Consider the following 19,787-nt stretch of genomic DNA (forward strand, 5'->3'; position numbering starts at 1 on the left):
TTGTGACCCCAACCTATCCCAAGGGGTCACGATTCGAACAAACTTAAATCTACACTACCTGAGGATGCTTCCACATGAGTTTCATCTTTCCTGGCAGTGACTTGAGAAGATTTTTAAAAGACTTTTCCTATGTATTTCTATGTTCAACTTTGATCCCCCATTGTGGGTCTACCCCGAGTGGTTCTTGAGAAGATTTTTAGTTTTTTCCCTATATGTTTCTATGTAAAAATTGGATTCCCTATTGTGGCCCCGCCCAACCCCCAGGGGTCATGATTTGAACAATTTAGAATCTACACTACCCCAGGATGCTTCCACATAAATTTCAGATTTTCTGGCCCACTGGTTTTTGAGAAAAAGATTTTAAAAAGATTTTTCCTATGTTTTTCTATGTTCAACTTTGATCCCCAATTGTGGCTCCACCCTACCCCAGGGGTCATGCTTTGAACAATTTAAAATCTACACTACCCCACTGGCCCAGGATGCTTCCACATGAATTTCATCTTTCCTGGCCCAGTGGTTCTTGAGAAGAAAATTTTTGAAAGATGCCATTACTTTTTCACTAATTCATAACTATCTCCCCTTGGAAGAGGGTGTGGCCTTTCATTTGATCCCCTTCACCTAAGGATACTTTGTGGCAAGTTTGGTTGAAATTGGCCCAGTGGTTCTTGAGAAGAAAATGAAAATGTAAAACGTTTATGACAATGACAACTACAACAACAATGACGATGACAGACAAATTTTGATCAGAAAAGCTCACTTGAGCCTTTGGCTCAGATGAGCTAAAAAAGTGAAATTGAAACTTAAATTGGTAATTGGGTAACTCTTACATTATATATTCCTGAAAGTGAAAGATTTTTTGCACTACCTAATCATTATGTATACACTGTATCTGAAAGTAAAAGTTACCTACAAATTTGTTCTCCTTGTGGCTTGTCTTATTTCTCAGTGAAAAACTAAATAATTTAGCATTAATTTTATTAGATTATCTTAACTGAAAGGAAAATTATACAATCTTTTAGTGGTTCTCTGAATTTGTTATTTTTTCAATTTTCTAAGTGCCAGAGGCAGTTCAAAGGGATTATACGATATATATACACAGGGAAATTTTCACCCCCTTTGTTTTTCTCTCAATTTGTTGAATTTAAATCTTGGCAAATTCAAAGAACACAGTATACTTTCTTAAAAAGTACAGTGAATCGGCAAACTCAAATCTGACAAAATGATTTGCAAGTGTGAAAGGGCAAAAATAACATGTGGTGAAAATTACCCTGTTTACAGTATATATAATTACTAAGAGATAATTCATAACAATGTATCAATTTTGCTGAAAGATAGTGGGATCATTAAGATTCGGTTCCAAACTAACAGTAGTGTGTTTTGGTATAATATTTAATGTCTACTGGACATCAGTAATTAAGTGACATACAGAGTTTATAGTGACAGCCATTGGATATATTTCTTTTGCACAAGAGATCCTTCTTGCTAAATTTTATAAAAGTCACACTGGTGACCTCCTCAGCTTGTTTCAAAAAATGTCTTGACATTTGGCCCAGTCTCTCTTCCAGTATTCTTCTTTATATAACCAGTCCTCCTTTCCAGTGCATGGACTCACTCCATATGAAAACCACCTACAATGTGAAGAGGCAGTTCTATTAATGCCAGTCTGTTTGTCTGCAAAAACTTTAACCTTGCCCATAACTTTTGATTTAGTGGAGCTACTACTTTCATATTTCACGTGTATTCCTTGTGACAAGACCTTTCTTTGGGTTTCACCAAATTTGACCTTTTGATCTTCATCTTTGAGTTTGACCCACTTTTACACAAAAATTCCAAACTTTTACTTTGGCCATAACTTTTAAATGGTAAAAACTAGGACTTTCAAACTTCACATATTTATTCTTTGTGGCAAGACCTTATTTTTTGGATACACTCAACTTTGACCTGAAAGACCTTGACCTTGGAGATTTATGTATTATTGAAAAATTTTTAACCTTGGCCATAACTTTTGATACAGTAAGGAAAATTACACAATTATATTTCACATATGTAGTTCTTGTTAGAAGTCCCTTCATTAGATACCAAGATTTCCTTTTTCCTTGGATTAAAAACCTACTTTCAACAAAACAAACATTGACTATAACTTTTGAAGGGTTAATTATAACAAATATTAGATAACTATTAAATCCATGTGACAAGAACTTTTGTGTTAATATCAAGAATTTTGACCCTTTGAACTTAAACAATATTGACCTACTCTTTAAAAACATTAACCTTGGCCAAATTAATTTTGAACGGTAAAGGCTGGCCATCAAATCACATATGCTAATCCTTGTGACATTAGACCAACAACCTTGATGCTTTAAGGAGCACTTGACCTGCCTTTCAAAAACTTATAATTAATCTTTGACAAGATCCCTCAGGCCCCTTAAATATTAATGGACCACTTTTTATCCTAAAACACTTTTAAAACATATAAAATACCCATGATTTCTTTTTGTAATGCCAGACAGGTTTTATATTTAATTCATATGGACAAGTAGGCATGCTTTCACGACCCCACCCCATAAAATTAGTTTTTAATTAATTAATATTATATAATATCAGATTATTGGTTTACTATGCATTATCAAATAAGTTTTAATTACTTTTCATCAAATTCATTTTAAAACTTACCAGTCCTGAAAATGCTATGGAAAAAAATTAACAGCTAGGCTGGCTGTCCCTTTGCCCAATACCCAAGGGATATTGATAATACCAATGCTCTACTAGTTACCTCCTCACACTAAACTCATTAATTTCTCTCTAATTTCACATGCAACTTTCTGCTATCAAAATTCTTCTTGACCAGTGCTTGATAATTATGCCCATGGGACAAACTGAATTCCTCTCATTAACATTGAAATTTGTTTAAGATTCCTGTAAAGTATATTGAAAAAAATAAGTTTTTATTGATTTAATTTTTTAATAAGGATACAACTTTTTTTATATTTTAGGGTTATGAAATTTAAAATTTTAAAAAATTTCACTAAAATTAAAGGTCACAGTGACCAAAGGTAGAATACACCTTCTACCTAAGATGTATACTTTTGCCAAGTTTGATAGCTGTAGGTCTAATAGTTTTCTAGTTATAGCCGTACAATTTTTCCATATTTGGCCATAGCATCTTTATTAAAGGTCAGAGCAACCTACTTTTTGTGCGCGACACACCGTCTACCCAAGAAGGAAGTATCAGTCGACAAAGTTTGATAATCCTAGGCCTAATAGTATTGAAGTTATGAGCCGGACACGAATGGACAGACGGACAGACGGACGGACAGACAGCTAGACGGACGGACGGACATGAAGCCTATAACATAATACGTCCCATCTTAAGACGGGCGTATAAAAATATGAAAGTGCTAGTTTATACCGTTCAAAGTTTTTGAAAAGTAGTTAAAAGTCCAAGGTCAAGGTCAAAGGGTCAAAGTTCTGGGTATGCAATGAAAGGTCTTCTCACAAGGATTACATACATGAAGTACAAAAGCCCTTACCCTTACCATTTAAAAGTTATGGTCGAGGTTAAAGTTTTTTCAGAAGTACGTTTCTCCAAGGTCAAGGTCAAAAGGTCAATGTTGTTGATATCCAATGAAATGACTTGTCACAAAGAATACATATGTGAAATATAAAAGTCCTTGTATCTACCGTTCAAAAGTTGTGACTAAGGTTATAATTTTCAAAAAATAATAAAAACTCCAAGGTCAAGGTCAAAAGGTCAAAGTTCTTGGTATCCAATGAAAGGTCTTCTTACAACAATAACATATGTATTAAGTATTAAAGCCATAGCCCTTGCCGTTAAAAATTATGGTCAAGGTTATAGTTTTCTCATAAGTACGTAAATTTCCAAGGTCAAGGTCAAAAGGTCAAAGTTGTTGGTATCCAATGAAAGATTTGTCACAAAAAATAAATATGTGAAACACGAAAGTACTAGTATCTACCATTCAAAAGTTATGGCCAAAGTAAAAGTTTGAAATTTTGAGTAAAAGTTGGTCAAACTCCAAGGTCAAGGTCAAAAGGTCAAATTTTGTGGTACCCAAAGAAAGGTCTTATCACAAGGAATACACATATGAATTATGAAAATCATAGCTCCACTAAATCAAAAGTTATGGGCAAGGTTAAAGTTTTTGTGATACGGACAGACTGGACTTTCACCGTATCACAGATGGACGGACAGACGAATGAGATTTAATGTCCCCTCGCTTTCGCATTCAGGGCCATTGAGCAGTAAGGGTTCTTTATCGTGCAAGTGCCTACTGTGACACAGGATCTCCGTTTTTAAAGTCATATCCGAAAGACCCATGACTTTCACTTCTAATGCCGAGTGCCTGGCGAAGGAACAGTCACTACCTATTTCTACATCTTGGGTTTGAAGCGTCGCCGCGAACGAGAAGGCTCTACCACTAGGCTACCGTGATCAGTACCTCCATCTAGATCCCTGCATGGATGAATACCGGATATACAGACAAAGGAGTTAATATAATTAAATGTTCATATAATACACCAATTCCACAAATTCATATCAAATCGCAATCATCTCAGAGGAGAGAAAAAATGTGAAAACATTACAATGTGTGAAAATAATCTATGTACAGTATCACTCTTATTGAGTAAACATAACTTGCATGTAGCATATTTACACATCTTAAATACCAAGCTAGCATATCAATTATGATCTATAAAGGCAACGGAATTAGATATACGAGATAATTCTGACTTCTGGGGCACCCCATGTACTAAATAATTTCTGTCATTTTAATAGTTTGATACCCCCTTTTGATCTGAAACTGAATGTTGGTTCAAGTGTAAATAAAGGGCAGTTGTATGTTATGAAGTTTAAGATCTACAGTCCCTGAAACGTTCTACTTTCCCATTTTTCCTTTCACTCACCGTTCGTTCAGCGTTCGTTCACCGTTCGCTCTTCGTTCACAGTATTGCATTCACTGTTCACCGTGCGCTTGCTTTCACCGTTCCGTGTTATTTTGCATTCACCGTTCACTCATCATTCAGTCTTCATTGTCATTCGGAACTTCGAAGTGAAAGGACTTATCTTTTTGATGGTAAGGATTTACACGTTTTTTAATTAAATAACTTAGATATCGTGTTTGAAGATTAATTATTTCATTGCAAAAATTATCTATGATATTTATATTTCTATTATTAAAACCCAGCTGTAACTTATTTCATGAAATTTTACCTGGAAAATAATACATCAAGTACCTACATGTATGTAGAATGATGCTAAAATATTAACTTTAAAAAAGAGCAATGTACAAATGCTTCATGCACGGCATCAATTTGTTGTAATTTTAAAGACGACAAATCATTAAAGGATGTATAATAATTAATCCAAGTCTTTTACAAGAAAAGAATACACAAAAAATTATTTCTACAGTAACACATATTTTAAACTACACGTAGGTCTGAGAATTATGAACAGACGTACTGCAAATATTCAATTAATTAAATATCTTTAGAGCTAATTAAATTGATAGTGTAATTTTAAATTCTAGAAAAGACCAACTGTTTAAAATAGTCTATTATTAGAGAAAGAAAATTCCTTCCTTCACCGTACCTAAACATATGTTTAAATATATGTTTGCCATTCAGTATAATTCAGAATTTTATTTCGGGAGAAAAGACACCGGGAGGGGGAGTGGGTGTTTTTTCTCCCGAAATAAAATTCTTAGTATTTTCAGTACATTTTAAATAATATTTAATGTGTATTGTAGCACAAGAAAATCAGTCTTAAAACCAACAGTCATTAAACAATAGTATTTTAGAATAAACTTGTGCCGACAGTAGTATTTTAAATTGGCAGGGAATATGTTTCAAATTCAATTTAAAACTTAATCCTTCCAAGTATATAATCCCACTATTTATTTATTTTTTCTGAAGGATTGCAAAAATCAGATCTAGAAATGATAGGGAAAAATATTAAAACTTCTTGGAAATGCTAAGTAGCTCTTTGCCTTCGACATGTTCGGTGAAACGAACGATTTCCACACCTCCACTGTGTGGAATGATTTTGATTGACAGGACAAGCACACTACTAGCTTGTGGACTTCCTGTGAACCGTGTGAATTTGATGTAGGAAAATAAAAGCCAATGATTATTGTCAAATGGATTTGTTAATCTAAAAAAAATTGATTACCTTTACTGCTTGGAATATTTAGAAAAAATAATAAGAATTTTTATATGATGCAACAGATATCTGAAAATTGAGGGGGTATCTCTCTCTCTCTCTCTCTCTCTCACACATTTCTCTGTTCAATAAAAACTATGACAGCACATTTTTTATTTAGTTTTGAAAATTTAATCTATTACTAATAATTTGAATGCCTCTTTCCATCATCTTGTCCGAGTATAATTACTGCCGGGAAATGTCTACAGATACATGTAGAAGTTAGCTAAAATAATCATCAAAAAAGACACATAAATATAGAATATTTTGCATTAGAATTTAAAAAAAACGAGAGTTTTTATGCAATACGTGTACAGACAATTGTGAATTTAAAAAAAAATCTGTTATTTTACTCAGAATCGAATCGCCTTGGCACGGAAATACATGTATGGTTGTTTCAACCACGTACAATGTAATTAATTCATTCTATAAGTAGCAGTTTTATCTTCAGAAGTCCACATTATTTTATTAGTGAAAAAAATAAGCATATTTACTACATAAATAGATTAATTTCATATTTAATCTACATGCGTTCGGTAACAAATACACATTTTTTACGGCAATTAAAATCGTGTTATAAAAATATCAATCTAAAACATAGGTAAATATATGTACAGAAAAAATGTTTTTATTATTTATCTATTTATTTATTGTTTATTTATATTAAAGCACTTGAAATTAGAATTATAGAATAACAGAATAATCTTAATGCAAGGAAAAGATCGGAGGCATTCGGAATAAATCGTTCATCTTGCGTTCACCGTTCATTCACCGTTCACTTTGCGCTCGCATTCGCGCTCTGTTCGCGTTCTCTGTTCACTCACCATTCACCAAGTTGCATTCAGCGTTCGCATATTGTTCACTCACCGTTTGCTCTGCGTTTGTTCAGCGTTCGTTCACCGTTCAAGTTGGAAAGTAGAACGTTTCAGGGACTGTATATATTTTAACAATAAAGAAGATTAAAGATCATCCCCACTGTGGAAAGCTGACGACCATGCAACAAATTATAAATTAAAGAAGCTGATCAGCCGGGGATATCTGCCCCTCCATATTGATCATAATAATTATATGCAAGTATTTATGAATGAACACCCCCCCCCTCCCCCCAAATCTAAATCTATCTAAAATAGATTTATTGCTCTTGGTCAGTTTTTTTAACTGTAAAAAAATGAGGTGTTTTTGGATTGGGTATGTCGGTATAACTTTTCATGATATGCCCTCGCACTTACCTCTAAAACTTACTGAAGACCTGAAGCATAGATTACTTATGAAATATTTGTAAAACCTACAGATAAATATGCTGACATATTTCTGTATTATATATTTTTGCCAAAGGAAATATTTTTGTTTCAAAAATGATGAAAATATCAGTATACAGTATACGTATGTACATACATCGATATCTTCAGTGCGAGTTACGCTCAGCATCAATAAAACATTTTTGCTTTTGAAGCAGGATGAAAATTTACTTTTGTATACCTGCATGAAATTATCTCAGAAGATTTCGTAAAATAGATCAACGGCTGATGTACGTACGTAAATTGCGGCTATATATGATATGTAACAGTACCAACTCTCCCTCTGGTACTAAGAAACTGGCTTACCCTCATCCAAGTTCTAGACTTTGTTTAGTGGAATTGCAAACAATTAATATCCAAATCCTTCAATTTCGTACATTGTGTTTTTTTATTATTGATATTTTTGCACAAGCTAGTCCAGTATTATGCAAGGGTTAATGTACGAGTAGCGCTCCATTCCTTAAAAGTAATGGAGCAGAGGCCCATTACTCTTAAGGAATGGAGCGCTACGAGTATATTAACCCGCGTAAAATCCGCCTTTCTGAATGCTTGTTTTTATTGTTTGTTAATACATAATAAAAAATATTTATATGATACATTGTAAATACTTTTTACATATTAGTAGTAGTATTTTTATGTATAATATAGAAAGAAAAACTAAAAAAAGTGTACTGAATTTAATCTAAATAAAAGTCTTTCAACTGCCTCGTTAGCTCAGTGAAATGAGCATCGGACTGCTATGGTGAGGGTATCGGGTTCGATTCTCATCATAAGTGATCTAATTTTCTTAATGTGAAACTAACCTTTAAAATTTTCCAAAACTCTACTCTAAAATTTTCTAAGTTCTTTCCTTGGTAGAGGCACAGAAAGGAGAATAAGACCATAACAAATTTCGTTTCAATGTAATTTGCAACTCTCCATTCCTTAAAAGTAATGGAGCGCTCAAACAAAAGAATGACGTCACAGGTGGATTTTACTTTGCTTGTATTACAAAGGGCAGACGTGGTTATGATATTCCATTTTTTTCACAGTGGTGGATTCAGAAGGGTTGGACACCTTTGAATTTGCTAAAGAGAGAGGGATCGAGAGAGAGTTCCATTATTTTTTTTTAATTTCAGTGAAAGGTTCATGAAGTAATAAATGTAGAAATTCAGTTGTGAAAACAACATGGACCCAACCCCCGATAAAAGTGATACTACATCCCTGTATCTGTTTATCTAAATGTAAGCGTACGTTAGAACAACTCTTTCCCACTTCAACCCCCCTCTTCACCCCCTTTTTGATTTTTTTTTTTTTTTAGATCCAAGTCTGTTTCACTTAAACATTTACAAGCTACATGTAGTAATCTAGTAATCACGTAAAGCAGTATTAAGATTAGTCTTTAAAATAACAATAGTATCCTACTACATGTATTTAAAGAAAATTTAAACAAAAATAGTATTTTATACAGCTTTAGAAAGAAACAAGCAATTGAAGAGGGGTGAACCTGGAGATGATAGAAATAGAGCTCTGTTAATAATTTAATGGTATCATCATGCAAGTAAAGTTTAAGTGATTCATCTTGAAAAAAAAAATTCAATCATTTGAAAGAGCACAAACTTAATTAATTACAGTCTTTATGACGTCACAACTGATGTATATGTATTACTCTTAACATCATGTTTGAAGAGAAATGTAAAATCAACTAATTTATGATTTTTTTGTTTGAGTTTTGAATTCAAATAATATAAATTGCAGATCAAGCCTCTCCACAAATATCCATTTCAAACGAACTACTGACTATTTTTTTTAACATATTGTGTGTAAATTTAATTGTACTTATATAAACCAAATATTACTGAATGATTAACAAAACTTGCGAATCTTTGAGGCATCAAAATTAAAAAGTAAAGTAATATTTCATATTGGCCATACGTACGAACAACAATTATAGCGTGTAGATTTGTATGAGCAATATCTATATATATGGCAAGTATTAAAATTGTTCTTGACTGTGGCCACATTTAATTTTGGGAAATTATGCCGAAAAATCGGCATTTTTGAACGTTTTTATGAAACCGTCGTCTTCAATCCATCGCACGTGCCTAACTGAGCATTATTTGACAAAATGAGTTACGCAAGGAAAAGAAGTATGTTGTCCTCTAATAATTTACGTTATAATACCTGCCATAAATAGAAACTCTATTTTTGTGAAAAACATAGGGCCAAATATAACGGTTCGTGGCTTTAGCTCTTTTGATCAGAAAAGCTTACTTGAGCCTTCGGCTCAGGTGAGCTAAAACATATGAAATATATGTATGACTAGCGGTATATTTGATAAAGAAATTTGGGAATTATTGGCAACAATTTATTTCACACATTTCACATTAAAAAATATCAGAAGACAATGAAAAAATACAGAGGTGAACTATTTCAATTCATCGTTTCATATAATTTAAACGTATTACATTTGGCTGTGTATTCTTTTTAGCGTTTTTGGTGGAAAGAAATATCCGCAAATTCAAGTACAACGTTAATTGTCTGGCACATTTATCTATCAAGAAGACATTAAGATATGTGCTAAATCAAATCAATGCCAACTTGTTCAAAATCCAATTTCCCCCAAATATTGTACGCACTAAATATAATACATTTATAGTAAATGTTTAAAAAACAAAAGATGATAAATTTTTCAATTGTGAAACTCAGTATTTAAAATTTTGATACGGTTGCAGTTCAAGTGCAACTTCCTACTTCACAAGATGGCGACAGATACCTACTTCACATGATGGCGAAAGATAGCATGTTGTAAAATGAACTTTGATGAAACACTTTTTTCGAGATGAATAAAAAAATTTTTGTTTTGGCATATTGATGGATATTTAATGGATTAAAGAAATCAATAAAATGTATATTCAATTCTTAATTGTGATTTATTTTTCTCAATAAAATTATTTCAAAAGTTATGAAAATTGTATAGATTTATTTTAAAATTGACCTACATTTTACAGATTTGGGGTCATTTTTCGTAAATTTAAGCCGTAGAAAGGTCGATCCTTTAAATAGGGTGACCCCAACGGTTCTGAGAAAAAAAAGTATCGACCTATACCCTGTAAATTACGGTATATGTATAGCATAGTTTCTATGGTTTCAGATGGACTAAAAATCAATCACATACAATGGGGACCATTCCTCCTTTTTCTTTTTTCTTTCTTTTCTGGCTGCCCTCTGTTTTTCCTCAATCCTGTTCTTCTCAGCTGATGCTAAATCTGTATAATAAAGAATTTAAAAGCATTTTAACAAAGTGAGAGATCCAAGGGTCTCAACAATCACTTGAATGTACTTGTAATATGATCTTGTAAATGAGCCATACTAGTGACCTTGAACTTGCTAAATTGGCCTTAGATTAACAAAAGGCCCATGGGCCACATCGCTCACCCGAGTAATTTTGACCATGCTGTTCTTTATCAGATTTTCCCCTTGTAATAACCCACTGTGATTCCAAATTATGGCCCCAATCATGATTTGAACAATTGAGAATCTACACTGCCCCAGGTAGTTAGAATGATCTAACTGTGTCTCGGTACAAGCCCTCACCACAGTTAGAATACGTCCCATATACTAGCAATGTAGCAAATCGGAGCAAATCCTCTCCGAAACGATTTTGAAGAATATAAAAGGATTTGCACTGGAAATAACTACCAAATTAATCAAAACAAACCTTTTTGAGATTGCTTATGCCTTTTATCCCAGAAAATAATCCATCTAAAGACGAAAATCCAATTAATTTTCTCAACGTTTTTCTCTCGCTTCAAATTTACCTGCCATGTTTACATTCGGAACTCTCTAGATTGTTCTTAGTAAATTCACTGAGTTATAGTGAGTACGAGTTATCGCCCATGTTTCTTTTGCTACATTACGAATACACGGAACGAATTCTATTGTTAAACCGGGTCCATAGGACAATATCATTTTAACGACAGAACATTCTATCTATGCCCCAGGATGCTTCCACATAAGTTTCAGCTTTTCCATACATGCCAACTTTTGAAAATTCCCATGGGGGATTTTGCGCACAACGACATTTTTCAAAGCTTTAAATTCGCAACATTTTGTCATGAAATTAAATGATTATGACATGATCCTTTTTTTTAAAAATTTATAATATAATTAATATCACTTATTAATACTACTAAAGGATAAAAATAACACAAAAATAAGGTTTTTCTTTTCAAAATTGAAATATTTTTGCTCAAATAGGTGCCCCTCTCACTAAAGATGGGGTATTTAGTTACAAATTTAAACTTTTTTTTTACCAGCTAGGACACATAATTTAGTGAACAAGAGGCCCAAGGGCCTTGAATCGCTCTTCTGATAAATTGTACAATCTATCACTTCTATTAGAAGCCTCCAACTCTATTAGTATCATAAGACCCAAAATGCATCAACTTACAAAGTTTGATAATATTTAGCCAGTTAAGACTGAAGATATCATAATATAATTATAAAATACCATAAGTAGGTCACAGTAACCTACCTTTTGATTGAAATTTTCTGATGACTCAAGATACCGTATTTGGCCGAGTATAATACGCATTGATGTAAAATACGCACCCCCCTTTTTGTGTCTGGAACTGGGGGAAAAAACACAGTTCGGATGTATTATACGCAACAGAAAATTTTACCAAACGATGTTCTGAACTTTGAAAATCGCGGTAGTTTGTAACGAAAATCGGCGCGAAGATTAAGTGTCAAAAATTTACAGAACACACATTTATTTTCAAATACATTTATATTTTTTTCTTAATCTGCAATTTCCATATCGCGGCAATCTGGAGAAAATTATTTATTCATGAATTTCAACTAAGCACAAGATAATGTTGTGTAAAGGTGTTAACAGAATTTATTTTTAAAGCATACGGTGATTTTGAAATAATAAGTGGCCATATAATTCTTTGGTGAAATAATTTTATATCAACAAAGCATGAGATATTGTTGCAAGTTTAAACAGTTGTCATATTTAATTTTGGTTCGAGGTAATCATGTTGAAAAAAGAAATTGAAACATCAAAGTATTTTAAAAATTAAGTTGACTACGATTTTCCTCTTCTGAATCGTCGCGGATATTTTATTTTCTACAGAGCACGAATAAATGATAACACTTAAGTTTTAGCTTACTTCATATTTAATCTGTTAAATCTCAATTATTTAAACAAGGGTTCGATAAGTATAAGATAAGGTAAAATTACATTAAACAAGTGTTTAATGTGTGGTAATCAACACACGCTCACACATACGAAAGGTTACAAACCGTCCCCCGCTTTTTAACAAAGAAAATAACCAAAGCAATTAAGGACAGTGAAAATAATCATCGCTATAACTGTAGAAACATTGCTTTGGAGTCGGTAGACAATTAATTGCCCGGAGGGGTGTTGAGAGGTAATTATCAAGTGACCAGCGCACGTGTGTCATGACATTGGCTTCCTTTCATTGGGACGTATAGAGGGGTGTTTGTGTTGCAGTGAATTTTAGCTGTCTTATTTAAAACCTAAAAAAAATCTGTTTTATTGTATTTCATTAAAAAAATGACTTATTACTTTGTCTGGCAGATGTGTTTACTACGATTACGGAAGCACGTGGCAAAGGAATGTGTGAACGTCTTAAAATAGCATCGGTAATGGCGACCTACACGGAGACGATAAACATGGAGCTCTAATTATTTTAACTTGCTTTTTCATGTCATTTTAGTATCAAAATATTATGAAAGTGTTATTTTTAACAAGCATACCTTCCAACAATAACTTTCCGAAGTTTAAAAATGACAATAAACAAAAGAAGTTGTATATGTCTATTGGTAATACTACAGTATGTACGTATGATAGCCGTGTTTCACCTGAAAGAAAAACTTATCAAAGTCCCATTGTGATGTAAAATACGCATCCCTTTCTCACAGAAATTTATTTTAGGAAAAAAGTGCGTATTGTATTCCCCCAAATACGGTACATTAATTGACAAAGACTGATAATTCTAATTAAATAAGTACCTGAGATATTCAAAAGTAGGTCATCATGACCTACTTTTGGTCAACATTCTCTGAAAAGCCAAGATGCATCATCTGACAAAGTTTGACGATTCTAAGCCAATTAGTAGCAGAGATAATTAAATATAGCCATCAAATGTCAAAAGTAGGTCACGGTGACCTACTTTTTGGTCGACGTTATCCAATAACCCAAGATGCCTAAACTGACAAAATTTTATGATTCTAAGCCATTAGTACCTGAGATATTCAAAAGTTGGTCACCATGACCTACTTCTTGTTGGACATTCAATGAAACCGTAAGATGCCTCAACTGACAAAGTTTAATGATTCCGAGCCAATAAGTACCAGATATAATTAACCCTAGTCCTGCAGGTCGTCGCTTTATCGACAACCCAGATAACACCATCACAGTGCCAGTCGTCGATAAAGTGAGAGCCGCCATGTTTTCCGTTCTGTGCCGGTCATCAGTATATCGACTTTGCACACATGACTTTTTCTTTGGTATTTTAACCAACGAAATAAAGGTAATCCATTCATTTCAATGTTGTTTACTAAAAATAGATAGATTTTCCAGTAGTCTAATGATATGATTGGCTCCTGATGGGAAATTCCTTTATGTATTCTTAGAGAATGAAACTTGTTGATCGCGTGCTTTGGGGAAAGTTTGAAAACAAGATAGAGGTCGCAGAGAAGATGCTCGATGGAAATACGCTTTTACAGTAATAGCAGGCAGAAATAAATGTTTTATTTGGTAAAATATATCTAAATTGAGCTTCCGATGAAGAATTCTGATGATTTGATTCCATGGACATGAATATTACGTGGGAGCAATAACTTTTCAGAGGACACATGGATTTAAAAACATTGATGCACGTCACCAGTTTCAAAGGTGAAAAAAATCGATACAACTGTGTCAAATGATCGCACACTGATTGACAATCAAAGTTTATTATTTCTAATACCTGTTTTGAAGACGTTTTGGTTAAAAAAATACTTTACGGCAGATATATTCAATATTTCACAAGAAAGAAACGGAGCCACAAAATCGGATTTCCATGTCCATTAAACAGTTGTCAAAAAAGGACTTGTAGCAATCATAATTTTATGTTTAAAAATCTGAAAGTATAGCCAGTAGTAACATGAAGGACTCTTACAATATAGTAGTTGCAAAAAGCTATTATGAAATAAATAATGACATTAAAATACCAATAATTTCTCATTTTAAATATTTTAAATGTAAAATTTTAGTTTAAAGCTTTTGTAGTTTTTTACTGAGTTGAAATATTAAAAAAAATTCTTCACAATTTTCTTCTTTTCTTTTCTTTTTTCTGAAATAAAGTTGTGCAGATTGTTATCAGAAAAGTCAATTATAAAATGGTGATAATTAAGATAATCTACAGCATATGCAATTTGAGAGAAATTTATAAATCAGCCTGGCACAGTCAGCGGCTGGAGCTCCTTATCAGCTCGGCACTCAGAGATGCTGTTATCTATAGAATCCCTGGCAGGACAAGGGTTAAATATAGCCATAAAATGTCGAAAGTAGGTCACAGTGACCTACTTTTTGGTCGATGTTCTCATAAAACCCAAGGTGCCTAAACTGACAAAGTTTGATGATTCTAAGCTTATATGTACCTGAGATATTCAAAAGTAGGTCACCATGACCAAAAGTAGGTCACCATGACCTACTCTTTGGTCAACATTCTCCGAAAACTCAAGATGCCTCAACTGACAAAGTTTGATAATTCTTAGCCAATATGTGCCTGAGATACTTAGATATAGTCATAAAATGTCAAAAGTAGGTCACCATGACCTACTTTTTGGTCATCACGCTTTGAAAACCCAAGATGCATCAACTCACAAACTTTGATGATTTTAGGTCAATAAGTACCAGAGATACTTAATTATAGCCACAAAATGTCAAAAGTAGGTCACCATGACCTACTTTTTGGTCGTCACTCTCCAAAAACCCAAGATGCATCAACTCACAAAGATTGATGAATCTAAGCCAATAAGTACCGGAGATACATAAGTAAAGCCATAAAATGTCAAAAGTAGGTCACCGTGACCTACTTTTTGGTTGTCACTCTCCGAAAACCAAATATGCATCCACTCACAAAGTTTGATGATTCTAAGCCAATAAATGCCTAAGATACTTAAATATAGCCATAAAATGTCGAAAGTAGGTCATTGTGACCTACATTTTGGTCGATATTTTTCAAAGACCCAAGATGCATCTACTGACCAAGTTTGATGATCGTAGGTCTGAAGGTAATCAAAATATGCGTTTTAAACAATTTGAAAACAAATGTCAGCAAAATTCAAAAAGTAGGTCACAGTTACCTACTTTTTCATAAATATGTTTTAAGGTCCCAAGATACATCAAAGTACAAGATTTGATGCTTCTAAACCTCCCAGTGTCTGCAATAATGTTTAATGTTTAATGTTTTTAAAAGGATAAGTCATAAAGTTCAAAAAGTAGGTCATGGTGACCTACTTTTAAGTTGACATTGTTCGAGGACCCAAGATGCATCAACTGACGAAGTTTGATGATCATAGGCCTTAAAGTGTCCAAAATAGGCTTTAAATCAATTTGAAAACAAATCCCCGCAAAATTTAAAAAGTAGGTCACGGTGACCTACTTTTGAGTTAACATGATGTGAAGTCGTAAGATGCATCAACTTACACGATTTGATGATCCTAGTCCTTATAGTAAGCAAAATATACACGTTTTTATTAATTGTAAATTTAGGTCAACTTTGAAGTGACCTTGAGACCACGCCCTTTGCCCCAGGGTAATTCCCCATGCAAATTTTAATCTTCGACATATCCTGATCTTTGTTTGTAAGTTTGGTGAAAATCTGCCTGGTGGTTATTAAGAAGAAGATTTTTTAGCAACCAGTACTTTTGGTTTTGTTTTCCTGATTATCTCCCCTTGTTTAAGAATCCCAACCCTTATTTTAGTATAAATAGTAGCCCTTGGGCCAAGGATACCCTGTGACAAATTTGGTACTGATTGGCCGAGGGGTTCTTGAGTTATGGCCCATATTCTAACAAGAGGCCCAGGGGCCACAGTGCTCACCTGAGCACATCGGGCTTGAATTTAATCCCCCCCCCCCCTCCAGGCGTTCATCATTTTAACAAACTAGAATCAACACTACCTGAGGATGATTCCATATAAATATCACTAATCATAGCTTTGAAGTACTTGAAAAGAAGATTTTAAAAGGTTTCTCTATACATGTATATCCCTATGTAAAACTTTGGTCGGCCATTTTGGCCCCACCCAAACCCCGGAGGGTTATCATTTGAACAAACTTGAATCTACACTACCTGGGGATGATTCAACATGAGTTTCATCTTTCCTAGCCCAGTGGTTCTTGAGTAGAAGATTTTTAAAGATTTTTCCTATATATTCCAATGTAAAACTTGGGTCGGCCATTTTGGCCCCACCCTTGCCCCGGGGGTCATGATTTGAACAAACTTGAATCTACACTATCCGAGGTTGATTCCACATGGGTTTCATCTTTCCTGGCTCAGTGGTTTTGGAGAAGAAGATTTTTTAAAGATTTTCCCTATATATTCCTATGTAAAACTAGGGTCGGCCATTTTGGCGCCACCCTTGCCCCGGGGGTCATGATTTGAACAAACTTGAATCTACACTACCTGAGGATGATTCCACATGAGTTTCATTTTTCCTGGCCCAGTGGTTCTTGAGAAGAAGATTTTTAAAGATTTTTCCTATATATATTCCTATGTAAAACTTGGGTCTGCCATTTTGGCCCCACCCTTGCCCCGGGGGTCATGATTTGAACAAACTTGAATCTACACTACCTGAGGATGCTTCCACATGAGTTTCATCTTTCCTGGCCCAGCGGTTCTGGAGAAGAAGATTTTTTAAAAATGCCATTAATTTTTAATAAATTCATGATTATCTCCCCTTGGAAAAGGGCGTGGCCCTTCATTTGAACAAACTTGAATCCCCTTCACCCAAGGATACTTTGTGCCAAGTTTGGTTGAAATTGGCCCAGTGGTTCTTGAGAAGAAGATGAAAATGTGAAAAGTTTACGACGACAACGACGACAACAACGCCAACAACGACAACGACAGACAACGGACAAATTTTGATCAGAAAAGCTCACTTGAGCCTTCGGCTCAGGTGAGCTAAAAAGTTTACACACACCGCACAAATGGCCATAGCATTAGCTCTTTCAGCCTTTGGCTCAGAAGAGCTAAAAATTGAAAATTGTACAACTTTTGATACTGTAAAGTACTGTTTCTGAGAACATTTTTGAGATTTTTATATTCTAATTAATTAGAAAATCTGATCAGCTACTAAATTTAAAGAAATTTTGAGAAATTGCAATGCATTTATTTTTTGTGTGGGAGATGAGAAAGTTTGTTCCTCATGGTATGTACATTTACAATGCAAGCTTAATCATTAAAACACTTAATTTTACGTCGCACACAAAACAATTCAACGAAATAAACCATAGGTTTTGAAGAATTAAATAATCATTTTTCTAACACAAAGATACCACCTATCCCAAACAAAATTATTTTTTTACTGTCTTGTACTTTGGCAGGCTTGATGGTGCTATGTGGGTATTTCCTAGTCACATACGCATACAATATTAAATTACTTTTGGGAGAAGGGAAGGAAAAGAAATTCTAATTGACATAGACTTTATTGTTTCATCTGGATTTTTTTCTCATTATTTTAACTGGCAAACTTTACAACATTTTTTCATTATAGGTATAGATAAAGTCAGCAGCTATGCTTTGTAGTTTTCTACTTTCGTTTTCATATAACGATCTCTTTGGATTCGGATTTTATGGTTTGGTTATTATTTAGTTGTCTTTAATTTATGTTTTCAATAAAATGACTAACAATATCCTTAATCTATGTGTTTCACCTTGCGTACCCCTTAAAACTGAAAAGATAATCCCCTAATTCATTGCCCCAAGCTATAAGCTACCTGCACCTGGACGACTGCATGCGTTGAAGCGTGACGTGATTTCCTGTGGCTAATTAACACCTAAATAAACAATGAAACTTATCTGTGTGCATTGAATAAACAAGTCTGATATTGTTATCCCAATTGACAAAATTCAGCAGTATAGGGAAACTCATAAAATTGGAAATTTTGGGTGAATTTTTACAAATTGGGAAATTAGGGCAATTTTTATCTCCCGATCGGGAAGGCGGGGTGAAAGGCTAAAATCGGGAGGATCCCGCCTAAATCAGGAAAGTTGGCATGTATGCTTTTCTTACCCAGCAGTTCTTGAGAAGATTTTTAAAAAATATATATATCTATGTAAATGTTTGATTCCCTATTGTGGCCCTGCCCAACCCCCCGGGGTCATGATTTGTACAATTTAGAATCTACACTACTCCAGGATGCTTTCACATAAGTTTCAGCTTTTCTTACCCAGCAGTTCTCGAGAAGAAGATTTTTAAAGAATTTTTCTGTATATTTCTATGTAAAACTTTGATTCCCTATTGTGGCCCCGCCACACACCCAGGGGTCATGATTTGAAAAATTTAGAATCTACACTACCCTAGGATGCTTCCACATAAGTTGCAACTTTTCTGGCCCAGGGGTTCATGAAAAGAAGATTTAAAAAAAAAATTTCTATATATTTCTATGTAAAACTTTGTTTCTCTATTGTGGCCCAGCCCAACCCCCATGGGGGTCATAATTGAACAATTTAGAATCTACACTATCCCAGAATGTTTCCACATAAGTTTCAGCTTTTCTGGCCCTGTGGTTTTTGAGAAGAAGATTTTTACAAGACCCCACCCTATTTTTAAGTTTTCTTGATCATCTCCCCTTGGGAGGGGATTTGGCCCTTTATTTTAACAATTTAAACTCCCCTTCACCCAATGATGCTTTGTACCAAGTTTAGTTAAAATTGGCCCAGTAGTTCTTGAGAAGAAGTTGATAATGTGAAAAGTTTAAAGATAGACGGACAGACGGACGACGGACAAAATTTGATCAGAAAAGCTCACTTGAGCCTTCGGCTCAGGTGAGTTAATAAAATGTCTTGTACTCAGGTCAAACAATCTTTCTACTTCCAATAAATCTCTGTTAAAAAGTCATAGCCTGGACAAGATTGCATGGACAGATCAGATGGACACACATACATGGATATTCGTATATATACCCATATTATGTTTGCAGGGGATATAAATAATTATAAGAGGCATATGGGCCACATGGAGCACTTTTGTGAGAGAGAAGCAAGCCTGG

At 34.1% G+C, this 19,787-nt stretch overlaps 1 protein-coding gene across 1 annotated transcript in view; it reads right to left on the reverse strand.

Annotated features, from left to right (window-relative positions):
* Positions 1-1,371: 1,371 nt before the first annotated feature.
* Positions 1,372-19,787, reverse strand: part of LOC134255550 (oxysterol-binding protein-related protein 2-like) — a 36,009-nt gene continuing 17,593 nt past the window's right edge. Inside the window, exons 3-4 of the mRNA XM_062738077.1 lie at positions 10,673-10,763; positions 1,372-1,628 (exon numbers count right to left, since the gene is read on the reverse strand). Coding sequence (XP_062594061.1) covers positions 1,526-1,628; positions 10,673-10,763 — 194 coding nt within the window. The 3' untranslated portion in view covers positions 1,372-1,525. The remainder of the gene's footprint in view (positions 1,629-10,672; positions 10,764-19,787) is intronic.

The sequence above is a fragment of the Saccostrea cucullata genome, unplaced genomic scaffold, assembly GCF_032062105.1.
Source record: "Saccostrea cucullata isolate Sc308-1 unplaced genomic scaffold, CSIRO_AGI_Scuc_v1 ctg2567, whole genome shotgun sequence".
Lineage (NCBI taxonomy): Eukaryota > Metazoa > Mollusca > Bivalvia > Ostreida > Ostreidae > Saccostrea > Saccostrea cuccullata.